We start from the raw sequence: 22,255 nt of genomic DNA on the forward strand, positions 1-22,255 counted from the left end.
CACAAAATGACCCATACCACGAGGTTAGAATGCATTTCATGGTGTCTGAAGTGTGCATGGTGGAAGGCACATACAGGCTCGTGATGACAGAGCCCAGCTGTTGGTTACCGATTAGGGATCAAGGAAAAAAACGTTAAGTGGTGGGAGGAGGCTGATTAGCTTTGAAAGTTGTTAACATGTAGCACCTGTATGCCTGCCTGGGACAGAAACACACACACACCCAACACAGGCATCTCATGCTGCTCACACACCCACACCTGACAAGAGCCGATGAATGCTGATTGGCTGACAGCCGGGGTATATCAGACCGTATACAACGAGTATGACAAAACATTTACTGCTCTAATTAAGATGGTAACCAATTTATAGCAATAAGGCACCTCGGGGGGGGGGGGTTTGTGGTTTATGGCCAATATACCACGGCTTGTATCCAATTGTATCCAGGCACTCCGCGATGCGCCTAACAACCTTAAGCCGTGGTATATTGGCCATAAAACACCCCTCGTGCCGTATTACTTAATTATAAAAACAGCAGACTTATAAAGTCTGTGTGATAGAGGTTGTCAATTGAAGCTAAGCTACAGTATAAAGTCAGTATCAGTCAAACTAAAAAGTGAAAATGACAAAAAGCCAAGTTATAACATCTTGAAACGTTCAAGAGGAGTTAGGCATGAGTGAAAAAAGGACAAACTCTGGTCATGTTTGCTGCAAATGTCTCGTTTTTTTAATTAGAAGCCTGAAAACGATCCATTTCATCATCCATTTCACAATTCTCTCTTTCAATACTTCACTTGTTTTCAAATCATGTTTACAGAATTCATTTTTCAGGCATCTTGGGTGATGATGCGTGAAACCATTCCAACACGTATCATCACCCAAATCCTGTTTATTAATACATGACATTGGGAAACAAAAAAAAATTCATCGAAATAAAAAGTACAAGACTTATATAACCCCGAATTAAAGACAAAACAAAGAGTTAGATTGAAGAGAGGACAGAAGGTAAATTGACAACCTGTAGTTGAGAACACGGTTTGCAAAAAAATAAAAATATGCAAATAGGAGGTCCATTGAATAGCTAAAGGCTCTTGATTACAGAACCGGCTTTGGTACTGGAAAAGCTGAAGAGGTGTTAGTCACTCAAAAAAGGGTGCCGCTCCCTCCCATTTAAAACCTGTTGGAATAGGAGCCAACTGATACAATGAAGTAGTGTGTACCAAAACACAATATTTCTAGACATACTAGGGTTGTTTTGGACAGAAGTTCATGAACGCTGCCTCCTAGACTTTCGGAGGTGAGGCCAAAATGAATCCTAAGCACTGCCCTTTGACCTCAAAGCTCATTCTGTCTTTTGTCACACACAGAACTTACATAAAATGTTTTAAAAAGTCATATCAATAGAGAATATAAACACCTTAGAGAGTCCTTTCCTGTACTGAATATAAAGTCATTGGCCACTGAACCCCATTGTTGTATAAGGAAGTTAACAGGACCATTTCAACCCTGATGTCTAGTCTAACGTTAACTGTCAACCATGCAGAGATGTATTGGTGGCACAATGGCGTGCAGGACAAGACAGACGGACACATTATTCTCTATATTGAGAACTTGTCTCACAATCTAGATATTACAGTCATAAGAAAGTTGAGGCAATACAGAGGTGATTTCGACAGTATGACCACGATCAGAAATGAGCGTGTTATGAGACATCACGGCTTGGTCGCGGATTTACCGTGTGTGCCTGCATTTATACCGTTTGTCCTGTTTGATCGTGATTGGTACAACACTTCCTCTCCCTCCCTCCTGTATACTGACATCGAGACGGAGTACATGAAGGCGCTTTTAAGAGTTGAAAATTAAAAGTCAATTGGGTTTGTTTCCCTCTGTAAAGTGTGTTGGGGGATGTTGAAGGGAACAAACACAAGGCCTGGAAACCTCTAGAACATGAAGTCTCAAACTGGTAGCTTTCGAGTTGGCGCTCTATACCCTATGCAGTGCACTACTTTTGACCAAGTTGTCTACTACATAAGGGAACAGGGTACCATTTCCAGACACAGACATTGTTTCCACAGTTCAGGTGGAGACGGAGAAAGTTTTCTAGAAACCCACTCAGCCGGTTTGTCAATATCATGGGGGCCCATGGCTGCTTCCAACCTGAAGGCCTCACCGAAGCCTGGGACTCGATTTAGCTGCCGAAGCCGAAGATGCCCTTGATGTAGCCGGTCAGGCCGCCCTTGCCCTTCTGCTCCACCTTGTCGTCGAGGGATGGGAAGGCCACGTGGTTGAGTGCCAGATCAAAGAAGAGGGGCTTACAGGGGATGGGCTGGAAGTCTGGGGGGAACTGGACCAGGTTGGGCTGCTTCCCCACCAGGGTGGGGTCCAGGTGGAAGGTTTCCAGACGCTCACACAGAGGCTGGATGGGGGGGGACAAATTAGAGGGAGAGCAAGGACTGGTAATAGTAAATGACTAGAACCTGTCATAAGGTTTGGCTAGTCTGTCAGCTAGCAGAAAACATACGCTGTGGTTCCAATGCAAAGCAGAGGTCATTTTTCATGAACCAGCACTAGGTTCAGTAGTGAACAACTAATACCTGCCATGTCGACATACACTGCTCATGATAGCAGCAGCATGACATTACTATGACAGATTAAAGAGTGAAACCTGACCCTGTGTGGGATTACACAATGACATATAGTATGTCTGGCAGAGGCCTCCTGGTATAAGTCACCCGTCACCCAAACATTGTCGTTTTTCCGTGTCAGTCTGCTAAGCAGCATTCCAGCTCTGTCCTGTATTGACTGAGGCAGTTCAGGGAGTATTGTTTCCCACAGGCTGGCCCATGTAAGGCATGATCTGTGGTAGGCACACTCCTATTCCCAAAACTACTTCCTCTCACTACTGCACAACTAACATACTACAGTCGTGTCCAAAAGTTTTGAGAATGACACAAATATTAATTTTCACAAAGTTTGCTGCTTCAGTGTCTTTAGATATTTTGGTCAAATGTTACTATGGAATACTGAAGTATAATTACAAGCATTTCATAAGTGTCAAAGGCTTTTATTGACAATTACATGAAGTTGATGCAAAGAGTCAATATATGCAGTGTTGACTCTTCTTTTTCAAGACCTCTGCAATCTGCCCTGGCATGCGGTCAATTAACTTCTGGGCCACATCCTGACTGATGGCAGCCCATTCTTGCATATCAATGCTTGGAGTTTGTCAGAATTTGTGGATTTTTGTTTGTCCACCCGCCTCTTGAGGATTGACCACAAGTTCTCAATGGGATTAAGGTCTGGGGAGTTTCCTGACCCAAAATATCGATGTTTTGTTCCCCAAGCCACTTAGTTATCACTTTTGCCTTATGGCAAGGTGCTCCATCATGCTGGAAAAGGCATTGATCGTCACAAAACGGTTTCTGGATGGTTGGGAGAAGTTGCTCTCGGAGGATGTGTTGGTACCATTCTTTATTCATGGCTGTGTTCTTAGGCAAAATTGTGAGTGAGCCCACTCCCTTGGCTGAGAAGTAACCCCACACATGAATGGTCTCAGGATGCTTTACTGTTGGCATGACACACGACTGATGGTAGCGCTCACCTTGTCTTCTCCGGACAAGCTTTTTTCCCCAGATGCCCCAAACAATCGGAAAGGGGATTCAGAGAAAATGACTTTACCCCAGTCCTCAGCAGTCCAATCCCTGTACCTTTTGCAGAATATCAGTCTGTCCCTGATGTTTTTCCTGGAGAGAAGTGGCTTCTTTGCTGCCCTTCTTGACGCCAGGCCATCCTCCAAAAGTCTTTGCCTCACTGTGCATGCAGATGCACTCACACCTGCCTGCTGCCATTCCTGAGCAAGCTCTGTACTGGTGGTGCCCCGATCCCACAACTGAATCAACTTTAGGAGACGGTCCTGGCGCTTGCTGGACTTTCTTGGGCGCCCTGAAGCCTTCTGCAGAATTGCAGTGGAAATGTTTTTTGGGGGGGATTCAGTTCATTTGCATGGCAAAGAGGGACTTTGCAATTAATTGCAATTCATCTGATCACTCTTCATAACATTCTGGAGTATATGCAAATTGCCATCATACAAACTGAGGCAGCAGACTTTGTGAAAATTAATATTTGTGTCATTCTCAAAACCTTTGGCCACGACTGTACACCTTTCATTTATTCCACCATCGTCTGAAAGTAGTCTAGAAAATGGCAAGGCTGGAACTTGGGAGGTACAGAGGAGTCAGGGTTAACACAGAACTAATTTTGTTCCTTCTTACCGTGTTGTCTTTCACCTTCTGCTGAGAGGGTGCTTCAGGAGCATCCTCTGTGTCTAAAATACAAACACACACCCTCAGCTTCAAAACACATGCAAAATAAACCATAGACCTCAGGTCTTACAAAACACACACCAGTCAGGTCACAACAATGACAAGTCAAGCAGAAAAGTCAATACAAAGAAAGTTGCTTAACCCAGGTAAGGGTATTACCCTATAGAAACAAAAATGGCCATTGCAAGTCAGGTACCCACCTAAGATGGCCGCCGCCTGAAGCGAGTATTTCTCAGCATTGACCTCTGTGATCAGCTCCTGCACATCAGGCAGATCCTTTAGGAAAGGGAGACAGATACATTAGGCAAAGACACTTTTAGACAGTCCCACAGTAGAGTATCAAGAATAACACGTATGTTTTCCGACCTGCATCCATTTCAATGACAGACCCCCCCAAAAGATATACCCAAAAGATAATAGAACACCTACTTTGTGGATATTGTCATGGTTTGAGCTTTTCTTCAACCCTTGATTTGCATATACAGGTAACTGCCAAAATAATGGAAACACTTGAATAAATGAGGGATACAAAGTATATTGAAAGCAGGTGCTTCCACACAGGTGCACCGAGTTAATTATGCTTAGGGTCATGTATAAAAATACTGGGAAGGCCATTATTTTGGCTATCATGACTATGCCCCCATAGGATGACAATGGCCCCATCCAGGTGGCACGAGTGGCCATTGAATGGTTCGATGAGCATGAAAACCATGTAAACCATGCGTCATGGCCGTCACCAGATCTCAACCCAATTGAACACTTAAGGGAGATTCTGGAGCGGCGCCTGAGACAGCGTTGTTACACCACCATCAACAAAACACCAAATTATGGAATTTCTCATGGAAGAATGGTGTCAAAACCCTCCAATAGAGATCCAGACACTTGCAGAATCGATGCCATGCATAGGTGCATTGGAGCTGTTGTGACTCGTGGTGGCCCAACGCCCTATTAAGACACTTTATGTTGGCGTTTCCTTTATTTTGGCAGTTACCAGCATGTTAAAAATGTACGTTTACATAATGGCCCCAGTCAGGGGGTCAGCGGTTATAGGTCAGTGTCTGTTACCTTGAGGCTGTTGTTGAGGCTCTTAGCCTTGGACTGGACCTCCTTGGCGTACTTCAGGACCCGCTCATACAGGACCAGAGCCTCGCTCCACTTCTTCACCAGCACGTACGACTGGGCTATGAAGAAACACCTGGGGGAGAGAGCGGGGATGTTAGTGACTGTGTGTATGTTTCTGTTCTGGCAGAGGCGGATCAGAAACACCTGCACAGCAGGGATTATGCCAGAAACTGTGTGTGTGTGTGTGTGTGTGTGTGTGTGTATATATGAGTTTGCACCATTTCTTTACTAGCTTATACATCAAGGCTATGAAGAAACACCTGTGGGAGTGAGTGTGTGTGTGTGCACGCCGTGCGTGTCCTCCGTCGTGTGAGCTCTGACCTGTAGGCCTTGTAGACCAGCATCTTGAGGGCCACCTCCTTCTGGAACGTGTGATCTTCCTCCAGGCCCTGCAGGGTGGACAACTCAGCCAGACTCTGTAGAAACAGTCACGAGGCAACATCAACATCAAGGACAAGATGACTCACTGGTAGTGGATTAACCGTAGAAATAGAATGAATCAGAAAGAAACATACTATTTCTACAGGCTTAACATTAGGGTTGAATGGCGGGCACCCCCTCAGACGATCCCGCAGGTGAAGAAGTCGGATGTGGAAGTCCTGGGCTGGCGTGGTTACACGTGGTCTGCGGTTGTGAGGCCGGTTGGTCAGACTGACACATTTTCTAAAGTGACGTTGGAGGCGGCTTATGGTAGAGAAATGAACATTCAAATCTCTGGCAACAGTTCTGGTGGACATTCCTGCAGTCAGTATGCCAATTGTACGCTGATACATCTGTGGCATTGTGTCGTGTGACAAAACTGCTCATTTTAGAGTGGCCTTTTGTTGTCCCCAGAACAAAGTGCACCTGTGTAATGATCATGCTGTTTAATCAGCTTCTTGATCTGCACACCTGTTGGGTGAACGGATTATCTTGGCAAAGGACAAATGCTCACTAACGGGGATGTAAATAAACTTGTTCTCAAAACTTGAGAGAAATAAGCTTTTTGTGCCTGTGGAACATTTTTGGGATCTTTTATTTCAGCTCATGAAACCAACACTTTACATGTTGCGTTTATATTTCTGTTCAGTATAGTTTTTGGACATGATCCTGGGTATGCTGAGTAAATAGAGTGGTTTGGATGTTTTGTGGTTATGAAGCAGGAAAATATCAAACCATTCAGTTTCACTATCAATTACTGTAACATTATGAGACGACAAGGACACAGACATTGGGAATGTGCCAGAGATGACAATGTAATGTGACGTGGTGTTGTTGTGTTATCAGAGGTGTATTCATTAGTGTACACAACAGCAAAAAGTTAACAGAAAAATAAATTACGTTTTTATTGGACAACCTCAGGTAGTACCGCCCTGTTTTAACTCTGTTTTCTTACGTTTTGTGGCTACTGAATACGACCCAGGTGTGTTTGTACCTGGAGGATGATGTCATAGAGGCGAATGAGGTCCTGGGGGCGAGGGCCCCTTTTGTTCTCGTCCGTCTGCGGCTCCTTCAGCTTGGCCTGCAGCACGTGGGCCATGCTCTCGTTCCTCTTCACCACCGTCCACAGCTTGATGTAGGTCAGGTAGCTATGGAGGGGGGGAACACAAACACAGGTCAAAGACTGGTTCCATGTACAGATAGGCTCTTAATTCATATTTGCTTGCATTTCTCATCTAATCAAAACGCATCGGAGAAGACGGTCTGAGGGGAGGGACCTCGGACCTTCTCCTCCAATACGGTTGAGGATGAGGTGAGGAGATGGGGGTCACCATGCGTCTTGCATCCTCTGACAAATGTCAGACAGACAGAATGACCTCTCTTACCTGTGCAGGAACTGCAGGTTGGACACCTTGCCACTGGCTTCATCAGATCTCTCTCGCTGCTTCTGCAGAGTTGAATAGTCAGGGAGCATTTACCCATAAACAGATAGTGACAGAGTCTGGTACAGTCCTGGACCCTACTACTCACGTTACTGTTTATCCTATGAACTTTACTACGTCAGGTCTGTAAACCCAAGTATCAATGTGAACCCTGGTCAGTTCGTAGCCCTAACTCATGTCTAACTTCAAATGTGTCATTCTGTAACCCAAACAGTCATGTCTGTAACTCTTTCAGTGTCAGTCAGTCATACTTACAGCTTCAGTCTTCAGCTCCTCTCTCACAGCATGGATGGTGTCTCTGCACTCGGCTAGTAGGGTCTCGTACAGACGTTCCTTGGTCTCCTCATTGGCTGCCTGTGGGGGACAAATGGTGATCCTATATAAATGGTGATCCCCTGACCTTCTCCTCCAATGGGTATTGGGAAGGACATGATGATAGAGGACACGAGGCATAAGCAAGAGAGATCTTCCCTATGCCTGTGCTGTGGGCTTTCAGCACAGCCCCCCCCCCCCCCCCCGGGACTGATGCTGGGATATGAGATTCGTATTTCTTTGTGCGATAATATGAAACCGTATGAAACAAAACTGAGGAAATACCTTGAAAATAGCTACGTCAGCATTTCACTCACACACGTGCTCATACTTGAAATTGTTGCCCGTAGAGCCTTGCTTAACAGTACAAATCAGAATAAAATCATGCAAATGTAAATATTAGCGTAAAAGTTAAAGTAGGTCTTGGGTAAGGCTGTGACTGGGGGAGACAAACGTACGCAGCAGGGTAGGTTGCTGTAGACATTCCTGTAAAAGGTCAATTCCTAGAGTTACTGTAACTCAGGACCGATGTGAAAGAAGCCTTGTTCTTCATGTCCCCCAAGATGTGACACAGGCTTATTGTGTACGTTACAGTAGGCTAACATGCAGGTTTGGGAGGCAGCCAAGTGTTGTGGTTTATATTGTTTATGAACAATGTCAGTCATTTCAGAAGATGAGTGAGTCAGAAATATTACAGTATCATCAATGACTCATTTGTCCTAGTTAGAACGTCCTAGCAGTGCCCATACTAAAATATGTTTGTTAGATATTCCCCTGCGGACAAATCCATCCAATCTTAAATTATTTTGCCGCATCTTATCTTCTGACGAATCGGTGTACATGCTTGTGAGACATAGTAAATCTGAGGATTCGTCAGTGTCTTCTCTTCAGTTGACAAAAACGCTTAAGCAATCGTTAAAGCGCTAAAACATGGCGGGGAACGATTTGGGAGCGTTCCACTTAAAAAAAGACAACTCTGCCACTTTTTAACCTCAGACTCATCATCTCCACCACCATACCAGTGTCTACATATTTGAAAACAGCACATTTATATGATCTGTGGTTAAAAATATAACATCCTAAAGAAATGCTTATCATTAAGCACGTTTCCATCCATTTATGAGAGTAAAGTAATACTGTATAAAAACATTTATCACGACAGCTGTGATGGAAACCGATGGTTACAGTACAATTTTATAAATGCCGAAAGATAACGTTCATTCGACAAGGTGGAATCTTTGTGTGTCGGTAAAATGAATTATGCGCGAAATGGTGGTGGAAACTCCTTAAAGCACAAATAGACATTATAATCATACTGGAGTCATGAGATGATATGGTGTGTGGTCCTCCCACTACAACTCCGGGAAACAATGCAGTTTAGTAGGTTAGGCTACAGATGATAGAATTCATGATGAACTTTACAGGGTGGTGAAAGTGCACGGTGATCTTGATGCTCTTTTCCAATAAATAATCGAGGGTCTTATTCTGGTGACATGATGATCGATGCTTGGCTGCCATTTGACAATAAAGATATTCCTCACTCTTAATAGCGTCATTATGTTAAGTAGCCTACCCGCACTGTTAGGCTTGGGCGGTATACCGGTCATACAGTATACTGGGGTATTTCGAAATACCGACGGTATGATTTGAATACCGTTCAAAAGAATAATAAGCAAACCAAATGCATAGCTGGAGCCCTTAGCTGGATATAATTTAACACATCTTAGATTTCGTTAGAAACAGTGGCTTGGCACGCACCCACATTGTTTAAATGTATTCTTTTTTTTTTTATGTACGAGGGTGCATGCTACGCCACTGCTTATAATAATAACTACATATTGAATGTGTCAAATAAAATGATATCCAGGTACGGGCTCCAGCTATGCATTTGGTTTGCTAACTTGACATCTAGAAGTCAAGATCAAGCTTCTTGGTTACAGCAGAGACATTTAATCCTTTCCGTGATCAAGATCTCTGTTGATTAAATTGTTGTGTGTGCAAAAAATGTATAACTACTTAAAACTATATAATCACCCCTTGTGTGCACTTGCGTTAAGACCGTATACCCCAGTATGGTAGAGAAACAGGACTATGAAAACCTGGATAACGCCCAACCCTACGCACTGTATCTGACCAGACTAGGGATATTTGCTATTTAACACAACAGTTTGTGACAAAACTCTTGGTAGAGTTGAAAATGTGATGGAAACACATTGAAATTTAGTATTTATTTATACTTTTTTTTCCGGTACATGAACTTAAGAGAAAAAGTGCATTGTGTGCACGTCATCATGCACTGATTTTTGGAAGTCAGTTTTGTGGATTTTGGAATATCCGCATCAAAATCTGTCACCAATTGGATGGAAACCTATCTTGTGACATCACAAGTTACGATTTAAAAAGAATATATATACACATTTTAAAAACCTGCAATGAGTTTCTAGCCAGAGGGATTGCATTTTCATCCTCCCCACATCACCACAAATCTGTGTTTGAAAATCTGTGTTTTTCACTTTTGATGATGTCATTGGGTAGAATGCCTTAACATTATACATTGTTCTACAAAACGTAGAAATGCACCATTTTCACATATGTAAACAACGGTATTGTGCTGGAGATAATGAAAATGAGGAAAATTTATGAGAGTTGCCCTTTAACACAAATTCGTATTGGGCAGACTATGAAGTAACATTCACTCCTGTCCATCCAGCATGTGGGGAGGGTGTATTGTGGTGAGACATTCACTAGTGCCACCACCCTGGCAACGCCTAGCCCCTAACAGGACTGGGAGAACCAGTCTGGTGTCTTCGGTGCTCTTCACAGATGGAGGGAAAGAAGGAGGGATGGCACATCTCTCTTCAGTATGTCCCCTAGCGATTGTGCATGGCCTTAAATGGCAGTTCCGTTGGAATGGTTGAGGGATCCCTCACGAAACCCAGACAACAAAAAATACCATGATTTGGGGGATTTTTACTAAATGTAATCCACAGAAGTCCTATGGATGAAGGATTGTTGACAGACACAAATGTGAAATATAAAAGCATAAAATCTGAAATATTTAAAATTGCCATATGACATTGACCTTACCTAGGCCTCCTTTTAAGATTCCATAATGTTTCATTTGTGAGCTACAAAGCAAAAATGTACGTCAAATGAAGCTTTACTGCTTGCTCTGTAATAAGAGTAGTATTTTAATGTTCGTACATTTATGAATGTTGAAATATATATAAACATGAATATTGAAATGTAACATAATATACTCTACTGGCATATCACAGTTCCAGAGTGGGAACTCTGCTACTTTTAGAGTTCGTAAGCATTACCAACAGAGTGAATGTGAAAATGGATTAAAAATGATCACGTTCTACTGGTGGTTTGCAGGATGTGCAATGATACAAGTAAAAGGAGGGTTGTTATTGGTATAGCAGACAATGTAACCAATCGCTCTGTATAAAAATGGGCCAGAACTTGAGACAACTGAGGTAAATACAGGGGAGTGTAGAAGTAGAGGCAGCCATAGGGGGAAAGGTATTATGGTCCAACTGTTTCTGAACCCTTGTGTTCCCCACATCAAATGGTACCTTCCGTAAACGTAAAATAATCATTGACTGACAATATATCAATTAAGGACTGAAGTGCATAAAATGTTAACCCTCAACTCAAAAAGCACATTTGGATACAGCCGGTTGAGGACAGGTATGAGGGGAATTTCTGACCAGACCCAAATTCAGCCTTACTTCAAAAGTGTAAGCACAACAATTACATGTAATGCTCTGCTACATCTAACACAAATAATGGTCCCACTCCCAAACTGATAACCATTTAGCTCCGATGCTAGTCTGTCCATAGAGACTAGGGCTGATGGGTGTAGCCATGTGAGTGTGTGGGTTGCTATGCATAGAATGCAGTCTGACAGCACGAGTGGCAGCATGCCAGAGCCTAGTGCAGGTGGGTGTGACGGGTGTGGCCGCAGGGAGGGAGAGGTAGGCCAACAGGAAGCCCGATAGGGAAGGTAAGAAGATTCTGACAAAAGACACCTGTCAGAGAGCTGTAGTGGACCGAACGCCACCTACTGAGACCCAAGGTGAACTACATGTGATGATCGCCACCGTTGGACTCCTTACCTGCCTTTAGGACAACCTCTCCCTACAGACTGGTTGAGAACAGCTCGATACCACTAGAGAAATAGAGCACCGACTAGGCTGCAGCACTAAACCCCTGTTCACTGGCCCCCTAGTTCACCAACAGTTTCTCTAGTTCCATTAGTTCACAAGGTATCCTTGTTCACTAGGCTCATAAGTTAACTACTAGCCCTGCAGCTTCATCCCACTAGCCCATAACGAAGCAGAGGTGTCCAAGCAGAACAGCGAAACCCTTTTCAGGGCTTGACATTAACAGGGGTTTTTTTGCCACTTGTCCGTCGGACAAGTAGGACAGATTCTTTACTTGTCTGAAAGCTCAAGTTACTTGTCCCCCCCCCAAAAAAAAATAAAAGGCCTGTACCACCATAGGCCAAAATAGGTGACTGATATGCATGTTGTAAGAAGCAAAGAAACACTTTCAAAGAAGATAGTTGGTTTATTCAGTGTTCATACACATTCTGACAGATGCCAGAATTACATGGCCAATATTGAAAAATCGCAGCTTTCCAACAATGTCAGATTTATTTCTCAGCTCCCAATGAGGCGGCATTGCAACCGGTGTATGTAGCATTGGTGTATTAACGCACCCGTTCAACAACTACGCAGTTGATGAACGCTCACACTGCCCACACACTCACAAGGCCATTTACAGTTATTGACGAGTGTGCTGGTGAAAGGTTTAGGACATGACGCTAATACATGCTAATAGCTAAATAGTTAACTACCAAGAGAACTAGCCAGACTATACAATACGTTTTAAAACTGGCCATCTAGTTCGTCTATTGTTATTTTAAAAGGCTATCTGCTGCTGCAATGTCTCTCTCGGGCAACGGCTCACTGGCACAGATAATGCACACGTACCAAGGTACGAACCCTGTTTTCTGGAACAAACAAATATGCACAGGGTGAACTCAAAAGCGGAGCTTGCAACTGCAGGTGATTGAAAGACTGCTCATGCCTGTCAATGCAATACAATAATTATAGTCAGATGTGCTCTACAGAGATTGGGAAAACAGCACGCAAGACAGCTTAGATCAAATTCTAATCTGAGTAATTGTTTGATATTTTGGTGTGTGAATTATTTATAATTTGTCTAGTCGGGCAACTTAAATCTATATTCTGCTTGTCCGACTTTTTGTTGTTGGTTGTCCTGGACAAGCGTTAAATGTCGAGCCCTGCTTTTAACACTATGATTCTGACCTGAAGCGTACTGTGCCGGCTCTGATAGTTTCTTTTCACAGTTCTAGCAACTGTGGTGGATGTGAAACCAGGCCAGCCCAGTCAAGTTCTGCTTGGCTCAATACTGTGAAAACGTGACTAGTCCCCTGGTAGGGTCACTGACCTGGGCGATGGCAGCCTCGTTGTCTCCCAGGCCCAGCAGGAAGATGCGGGCCTTGTCGATCTTGACGGGCACCGTTCGGCCTCGCCACTCCACCTCGCTCATAGTGGCTGCCTGCTTGGCTCTCGTCTGTGTGATTAGGGCCTGGAATAATAACATAACCATTCAACAGTATGCTACATAAGACAGGCCTGTTCCAATATCCACACTAGCCTACTACTGAAAAAAATAGAATACAGACCCGATACATTGCCTAAGGTGGTATAACAGTATGGACAATGGAACAAAGTGATTTTCTCCGCACTAAAGAGTAAAATATAGATGTAGGGACAGGTTTATGGCCATACTTTCCAGTAGCAAAATAGTTGTTACTGTGTATGTGTTTTACAGTGAGAGGGACCACACATTGACCTCTAGTTTCTCAGCCATCATGCCTCCTCCTCCTCCTGCACTGAGCCTCATCTGCATCAGCTCATTCATGGCGTTCTGGTCACCTGGGGTCAGAGGGGAGTAGGGTTGTTCACTACCAGTCAACTGAACGGGAACGAGTTGTGTGTGGGTGTCTGTTCGGTGCGAGGGTGTGGGAAAGAGAGAAGCTGTAGAACGCACAGATGTGTGGGATTTTCTCGATATGAGAGGTGTGCATGTGTGAATGTGAAAAGTGCAATCCACTGTCAATGTGAGCGACGGGCTGTGTGTGTCGCCTACCGATGTTGTAAGCACAGTAGCGGATGTTGGGTGAGATCTCCTCCACACGCTGGTGATACAGCACTGCCAGCTCCTCAGTAAAGGCACTGGCCAGCTTCTCATAGATGGTCCTGAGGGAGGTTACAATACAGTTACATGGAATTTTCTATAGTTCACAAGTAGCAAGATGGTGGTCCGAGAATACAGCTATATGCTGAATGCGTTTGGATATGTTAAGCATACGCCGACACTTAGGTACCTCTCGTTAACACCAGACAACTTGACATCTGTCAACAAACAATGTAGCTTACATTGTTGAGGCCTCATTTGTCCCATGTGAAATGATGATCTTAATACTCTAGATCAAAAGCTCAGCAATCAAAAAGGGCCACACTTTAGGCATTTCGGTAGTAGAGTGGGGTCAGACTCACTTGCACTTGTTGAAGGCCTCCGTGGCAGCCTTCCACTCCTGCAGCTCAAAGCGCACCATGCCACTCAGGTAGGAGGTGTAGGCCTGCAGACAAGTTGCTTTCATTATTATTAATTCAGAGGTCATCAGCAACTATTTCGGCTAGGTTAGAAAGACAGGGCCCTGAAGCGCTCTTTCCTCCAGGACATGCCGAGCTGCCATGGGCACTCCCAGCTGCCATAGTGTTGGTTCCTCAACTGATAAATATTTGTCTTCAAATATTTGTTTCAGTTAAATTGTTACTTCACTTCAACAGCATTTGAACCCCATGTTGAAATAAATGAAGGTGAAACAATAGGGAAAGTCACTGACTCTCCAGGTCAGGGCATTAGGCTACCTGTGCTTCCAGTTTGGTCTTGGCATCCACACGAGGGCTCTCGCACAGCTTCTCCAGCCTCTCTCCATGTTTGGCGGCCTTCCGCAGGCGGGACAGCAGGTGAAAGCGCTTGCGGGGCTCTGTGTTTGCCTCCTGCTTCAGCTGCATGGCATAGCTCCACGCCCTCTCAGCCTCCATCAGTACCAGCAGTAGATACCTAAAAGGGGAATGGGATTTGTTACAGTCAAGGGACTTGGGCCAACTTGTGCTGGCCGCTATTTTGGTGCCTCTCTGGGCATTCCATGCATGATGAGTATTTTGATTGTAGTTCTAGAACAGAATGATGGTTGCATGTATCACGCATGAAGTATTTGGATTGTAAATCCAGTTGTACTTTAATACTGTTGTAAGAACGGGATCGGGTACTATTTATTACCTGTTGTCAGAGTACCGGTTGTCAGAGAGCATGTCGACAGTCATTTTCTTCCCAGTGAACTTGTGCCTGTTGCCGCACTTGAAGCCCAGGGTCTTGCGCAGACGACGCAAGCGCCGGGAGCAGTATCCCCTAGGATAGAGACATGGGTGAATTTTAGTGTGAAACTATGAGCCATAGACCATAAGGTATGATCTATGGTTCTAAAACACCCATTCGCTGCCATAGTCCAGTCCTCCATCTCACCTGTATCTTTGATAATCCCCGTGTCGCAAGCCATGTTGTTGCTGGGAATCCTTGATGATCTGGAGAACTGCAAGTATGCGTTAGGGGCCAGTCTACTAGATTCACACAGGAACCTAAAGCTAGCTACATACACAGTGATGCATTAGAAAAGCCACAGCAACTATACTTTAGCAGTGGATTTGAATTATGTGATGGATGTAGCAGGTTGACAATGTTAATTTACTTAAATACACATGATTTTAGCAATATTCTAATGACAACATCTGTAAACCGCTTTTCTAATGACAGTTAGCGCTAGCCTTCCGACATTACGTTAGCTAACTAACGTTAGTTATAGAAGCCCACCTCCACCAAAACATACTGGTGTCGCTAAATCACATATTGGTCCCGGGTCAGCTTTATAACTTTAGAAAGGATACTCTCCAGTCCTATTCCATCTTCCGTTGTATTTTCTTTATTCTCGTCCATAGGTAATATTTTTCCTTCATTTTGCTTGTCGGAGGCCATTTTTCTGCAAGTAGCACCCGAAAAAATGCACCGGAAGTAGATTCCAGCGTCAACGTTGAGGGAAGGGCTTACCTTTTAATACAATTCTTGCCATGTTTACACAAGACACGCAACAATAGCGAAATAAACAATTCAAAACAGTCCAATTACACTTAAAACATTCTACAAAAATATAAACGCAACATGTAAATGTTAGTCCCATGTTTCATGAGCTGAAATAAAAGATCCCAGAAATGTTCCATACGCACAAAAAGCTAATTTCTCTAAAATGTTTTGCATTAGTTTACATCCCTGTTAAGTGAACATTTTCTCATTTTCCAAGATAATGCGTACACCATCTTCTTCTTCTGAGTGTAACGGCGGGTGACATCTAATATGCTGCATTACCGCCTCCAACTGGACTATAATATATACATGATACTTTGTAAAACAAAAAACATCCGTCAAACTAATCCTACACTCACTGAAAACCCACTACTCCATTCCACTACCTTGACCCTATTAACTTCTGCACCATGCCAATGGCCTGGGAGGACGGAACACCACCACTCAACACACCCTGTAAAAATGTTTTAAAAATAATGAATTATTATAAAGTCAAATACTTCTCTGCAGCTGCCACCACATCTATTTTCTGTGATTGTCTATCAATTTCTGTGGTACACTTGATAACCATTGCTATGAATGCTAAGAAGCCAACCTTACTGAAGCATATGTCACTTGTTTGCCTATCCCTCTGTGCTGACAGATCTACTACTCACTGGGATCCTCTCAGGATCCCTCACCCTTGATCCACCCTCCTCTGCTTTCAACACCTTCTGCACTACTCTGACTCTGGCCATCTCAACCTGCCTCTCTCGCACCGGACACTTCTGATCCCCAGCAACACGGCAAGCGGTACCGGCACACAAAGTCGAGGTCCAAAAGGCTTCTTAATAACAGCTTCTACCCCCAAGCCATAAGACTCCTGAACAGCTAATCAAAGGGTTACCCAGACCCCTATTTTACACTGCTGCTACTCTCTGTTTATAATCTATGCATAGTCACTTTAACTCTACCTACATGTACATATTACCTCAACTAACCGGTACCCCCTGTATATAGCCTCGCTTGTTATTTTACTGCTGCTGTTTAATTATTTGTTACTTTTATTTCCTATTTTCTACTTCACACTTTTTTTTCTTAACTTCTTATAGCATTGTTGGTTAAGGGCTTGTAATTCAGCATTTCACTGTAAGGTGTACTACACCTGTTGTATTCAGCACATGTGACAAATTTGATTTGATTTGAACATGGGTACCCCTACAGTTAACACAAAATGTTATCCACCAAAACTACACAATCCTCTATCCCATGCCCTCCTGCACACTTCTCAAATCTTGGAATCTCCCTCCTTCAAACTGCTGCAACATGACCATAAACATTGCACCTGAAACAGCGCAGTGGATTCGGCACAAATGCTCTGACAGGATAACTGATATATCCTAACATGGCTTTTGTCGGGTAAAGACTGACTCAAAACTCAAAATGACTGACAGTGACTCCTCTGCTTCACCAAGCTCACCACTGGGTCTGTGTCGTACCAAACGGCGGGCAACACAAACACCAGGAATCTTAAACTTCAATTGCGCCACCTGTACACTTAACGCTTAGCCAGAAATCAATCCATTCAATGGTGCCCTGTTCCTAAGAGCAAAGTAAGAAACAGATCTTAACCTAAGTTAGGTAACACGGAGCGCCCGCTGCCTCTGGTCAGAAGAAACACAAACAAATATCACAAGTTCACCACCCAACTCTCCAAAAAGGTCACTCCTACTGGACCAAATTCTGCTTTATCATGTCCATTGATGCCAGGCTTAGGCGACAAGCTTTTCACCACACCTTCCACCTCACTTAACTCGCCTTCATTCACTTCCATTTCACCTCCAGAACTCAGTCTGGCACCTGACTGGTGTGGCTTATTAAGAAGTTGATTAAACAGCATGATCATTACACAGGCGCACCTTGTGCTGGGGACAATAAACGGCCACTGAAATGGGCAGTTTTGTCACACAACGCCACAGGTGTCTCTAGTTAAGGGGGCATGCAATTGGCATGCTGACTGCAGGAATGTCCACCAGAGTTGTTGCCTGAGAATTGAATGTTAATTTCTCTACCATAAGCTCTCTACCAAAACATTGTTTTAGAGATTTTGGAAGTACTTCCAACCGGCCTCACAACCGCAGACCACGTGTAACCATGGCAGCCCAGGACCTCCACATCAGACTTCTTCACCTGTGGGATCATCTGAGACCAGCCACCAGGACAGCTGATGAAACTGGGTTTGCACAACCAAAGAATTTCTACACAAACTGTCAGAAACGTTCTAAGGGAAGCTTATCTGCATACTCATCATCCTCACCAGGGTCTTGACCTGACTGCAGTTCAGCGTCGTAACCAACTTCAGTGGGCAAATGCTTACCTATGATGGCCACTGACATGCTGGAGAAGTGTGCTCTTTGAGGATTAATCCCAGTTTCAACTGTACCAAGCAGATGGCAGACAGCATGTAGACAGCGTCATGTAGGCGAGCAGTTTGCTGATGTGAACAGAGTGCCCCATGGTGGCGGTGGGGTTATGGTATGGGCAGGCATAAGCTAGGACAACAAACACATACCGTGACGAGATCCTGAAGCCCATTGTCGTGCCATTCATCCACTGCCAACACTTCAAGTTTCAGCATGATAAAGCACGGCCCCATGTTGCAAGGATCTCTACACAATTCTTGGAAACTGAAAATATCCCAGTTCTTCCATGGCCTGCATACTTACAAGACATGTCACCCATTGAGCACGTTTGGAATGCTCTGGATCGACGAGTGGGTGGCAGGCAGCCTAGTGGTTAGAGCGTTGGACTTATATCCGCAAGATCGAATCCCCAAGCTGACAAGGTAAAAATCTGTCGTTCTGCCCCTAAACAAGGCAGTTAACCCACTGTTACTAGGCTGTCATTGAAAATAAGAATTTGTTCTTAACTGACTTGCCTAGTTAAATACAGGTAACATTTTAAAAAAGTACAAAAGCGTGTTCCAGTTCCTGCCAATATCCAGAAACTTCGCACAGCCATTGAAGAAGAGTGGGACAACATTCCAGAGGCCACAATCAACAGCCTGATCAACTCTATGAGAAGGACTGCATGCACGCTGCATGAGGCAAATGGTGGTCACACCAGATACTAACTGGTTTTCTGATCCACGCCCCTATTTTTTTTTTTTTTGTATCTGTATTCCCAGTCATGTGAAATCCATAGATTAGGGCCTAATGACTTTACTTAAATTGAATGTTCTTTATATGAACTTTACCTCAGTACAATCTTTGAAATTGTTGCGTTAATATTTTTGTTCAGTGTATATGAACATATATACAGTGCATTCGGAAAGTATTCAGACCCTTCACTTTTTCCACATTTTGTTACATTACAGCCTTATTCTTAAATAGATTAAATAGTTTTTTCCCCCACATCAACACACAATACCCAATAATGACAAAGCAAAAACCGGTTTAGACATTTTTGCAAATGTATTAAAAAAAAAAAAAAAAAAATGATATCACATTTACATAAGTATTGAGACCCTTTACTCAGTACTTTGTTGAAGCACCTTTGGCAGTGATTACAGCCTCGGGTCGTCTTGGGTATGTGTTACGGGAATTTTCGAATCCCAATGCTATTAATTACCAATCAATAAGCCATGACTAATCCCCAAGGTTTGTAAGACCCTGGGTTAATAATAATTAGTCAAGGACTCAGCTTTCTGCAAAAGATCTGTACAGTTTATTCAGAGAACTTTCTGCCGTCCATTTTACAGAACATCATTATATACCAGGCTCCTCATTTACGCACACACATTACACACTAACATCAAGAGTTAATTGTCCTCTTCCTCAGAACTCTCAACACCTTAACTCCTGATTCTGCTGACATTTTTAGTACTCTGAGATTAGGGAAACCTGGAGGGTTCAAGCTAGGTCAGGTCAACCACAGTTTAACAGTTCTTAATGTTTACTTAAACACACAGCCCCCAATTCCTCTCTCATCCTAGTCAATCTCCTGAGACTTATGCTTAACCCTTTAGTTACTCATTCTACAGGCTATATAGACCCTATCCCTAAATTCAGGGTAGAATTATTTAATCATTTACACTCAAGCAGAAATCTCCTGCAACAGTATGACGCTACAAGCTTGGCACACCTGTATTTGGGGAGTTTCTCCCATTCTTCTCTGCAGATCCTCTCAAGTTGTGTCAGATTGCATGGGGAGTGTCGCTGAACAGCTATTTTCAGGTACATTCAGAGACTTGTCCCGAAGCCACTCCTGCATTGTCTTGGCTGTGTGCTTAGGGTTGTTGTCCTGTTGGAAGGTGAACCTTTGCCCCAGTCCGAACTCTCTGAAACAGGTTTTCATCAAGGATCTCTCTTTTCTTTGCTCCGTTCATCTTTCCCTTGATGCTGACTAGTCTCCCTCGATCGTGACTAACATCCCCACACCATAATGCTCCCACTATGGGTGAAGTCATTGTAAACGTTGGTTTTTGACATTTAAGTTGAGACACTGTTACCTAACTCCCCATAAATTAAATACAAACACTTGCGTCGGGCTGGGGGTTTAATTTCTCAGTTAAGGGTGAAAGATTGGGAAAGGCTTAAAACCGAGAAAAAAATATATACCATTGCCTAGCACTGGGATTGAACACGAAACCCTCAACGCCAGATTGCAGCTTTTACACCCATCCACCATCCCTGTCCACAACGCCCTTGCAAGCCAACAGCTTACTTTAAAGTAATTGCGCTCACTTTTCCCCCTAGTGGCCGGTTTTGAAGGCAATTCTACACGTTCTTGGGACCTGGTTGGATATCTCTACTTTGACTTCAAACTAAAGCGATCTCCCTGGTCCATGAACACACACACACACACACACACACACACACACACACACACACACACAGAAATAAATGTCAGACTACATCCACTATTGAAGCAGTGTCCTTTATGTCCCAGTGTCCTTTATGTCCCAGTGTCCTGCAGGTAGAGGAGCTGTTAGATCTATCTCAGTGTGTATTCATCACTCATCACTGTCTGTAGCCACCGGGACTGTGACCTTCGGTTGAGTCAAAGGCAGACAGCAGCACACACCCTCACACAACCGAGGACTGACTTACCTTTACAACGTACACTTTCAAGGACACAAACACACGCTCACAGTAGTTTTTCTGACAGCAGTGCTTCATACACTAAGTTGATTCACCAGATGGATTTCTCCGTCTGTGTTTCTACCTCAGAACTCCCCGTTTCCTGGAGATGGATTGTTGAAGAGAGAGATATTGAAGGTGTGCCTTTTATAGCACCCCTTTGTGTCAATGAGACCAAAAGGGAGATGAATGATCCTTGTCACACAACAGTATAGTGTCTATTGTGGCAGCTGCTTGGCAACAGTTGAAAGTCATTAAAAAAAGTACAAAGAACTCAGTTTACAGTTATAACAGAAAGCAGTCTCTTTCATTAAATGTATGTCTTTTCAGTCACTTTCATTTCATGCTGTTTTAGTAATCAACACTATGATCAAGATGGTTTGATTTTACTCTTGGCGCCAGTACCTTATGGAAGCCTGACACCTAGTGGTGCATTTCAGAGCTTCCTACTGTGCACACTAACCGGTGCCCATTGTATTTCACTGCATCAGCACTTCTTATCATCAATCAAACTCACTACAAAGATTACCTGTACATTTGAGTCAGGAATGTTTTACCATGATAGAAGTCTCAGATCAACAATGACTTGACTTAGAATACTGATGTTTGTTTACATCCCCACACACACACGTACACCATAACTAATAGGGAAAGGTTAGCATGGACCTGATGGCATCTCAAAACAATGTCTGACACTGTCGTATTCCGAAGGCTTGACGACTGTGCTTACAAACTGGGATTACTAAAAGTATCATGCTGCAGAATACTGATGTGTATTACAGTGTAAGTTACAGATGTACTTCAATCAATGCAGCGTAATACGACATATAATACAAGTCCTATCGTAATGGCATTTTAAAACAGTAATCCTTGGGGTATGAAACACACTTTTGTCTATGTGAAAAAATGACTGTATGGGATACCTAAGGCTAGTTCTATCCCAGTGGTAGTCTGGTAGACATTGTACCCAGTGGTAGTCTGGTAGACATTGTACCCAATGGTAGTCTGGTAGACATTGTACCCAGTGGTAGTCTGGTAGACATTGTATCCAGTGGTAGTCTGGTAGACATTGTATCCAGTGGTAGTCTGGTAGACATTGTATCCAGTGGTAGTCTGGTAGACATTGTATCCAGTGGTAGTCTGGTAGACATTGTATCCAGTGGTAGTCTGGTAGACATTGTACCCAGTGGTAGTCTGGTAGACATTGTACCCAGTGGTAGTCTGGTAGACATTGTATCCAGTGGTAGTCTGGTAGACATTGTACCCAGTGGTAGTC

General features: G+C 43.6%; 1 protein-coding gene across 2 annotated transcripts; it reads right to left on the bottom strand.

The window, feature by feature from the left end:
* Positions 1-696: 696 nt before the first annotated feature.
* On the bottom strand, positions 697-16,049 carry LOC106564907 (signal recognition particle subunit SRP68). 2 transcript variants are annotated; one of them, XM_014131408.3, is made up of 17 exons: positions 15,667-16,049; positions 15,248-15,314; positions 15,005-15,133; positions 14,590-14,785; positions 14,215-14,297; positions 13,805-13,914; positions 13,508-13,590; positions 13,100-13,240; positions 7,559-7,657; positions 7,247-7,308; positions 6,856-7,009; positions 5,763-5,857; positions 5,385-5,514; positions 4,749-4,808; positions 4,520-4,595; positions 4,269-4,321; positions 697-2,413 (listed from the first exon to the last, which is right to left on the bottom strand). In XM_014131408.3, the coding sequence occupies exons 1-17, from the start codon at positions 15,752-15,754 to the stop codon at positions 2,186-2,188; spliced, it is 1,854 nt and encodes a 617-aa protein (XP_013986883.1). In that variant the 5' UTR covers positions 15,755-16,049; the 3' UTR covers positions 697-2,185. The 2 variants fall into 2 exon arrangements, with proteins under 2 accessions (XP_013986883.1, XP_013986884.1); XM_014131409.3 differs by lacking the exon at positions 4,749-4,808 and having other exon boundaries at positions 15,667-16,047.
* Positions 16,050-22,255: the final 6,206 nt, after the last annotated feature.

This window comes from Salmo salar, chromosome 12, assembly GCF_965601325.2.
Source record: "Salmo salar chromosome 12, fSalSal1, whole genome shotgun sequence".
In the NCBI taxonomy this organism is placed as follows: Eukaryota; Metazoa; Chordata; class Actinopteri; order Salmoniformes; family Salmonidae; genus Salmo; species Salmo salar.

What these genes read in the sequence shown, in the direction of transcription:
- LOC106564907 (XM_014131408.3), bottom strand. Translation starts at nt 15,754, where the DNA reads ATGGCCTCCGACAAGCAAAATGAAGGAAAAATATTACCTATGGACGAG. An exon ending in AGACCAAACTGGAAGCACAG is followed by an intron (nt 14,298 to 14,589) that starts GTAGCCTAATGC and finishes ACTTGTCTGCAG; the next exon opens with GCCTACACCTCCTACCTGAG. An exon ending in CTACTGTGCTTACAACATCG is followed by an intron (nt 13,591 to 13,804) that starts GTAGGCGACACA and finishes CTCTGACCCCAG; the next exon opens with GTGACCAGAACGCCATGAAT.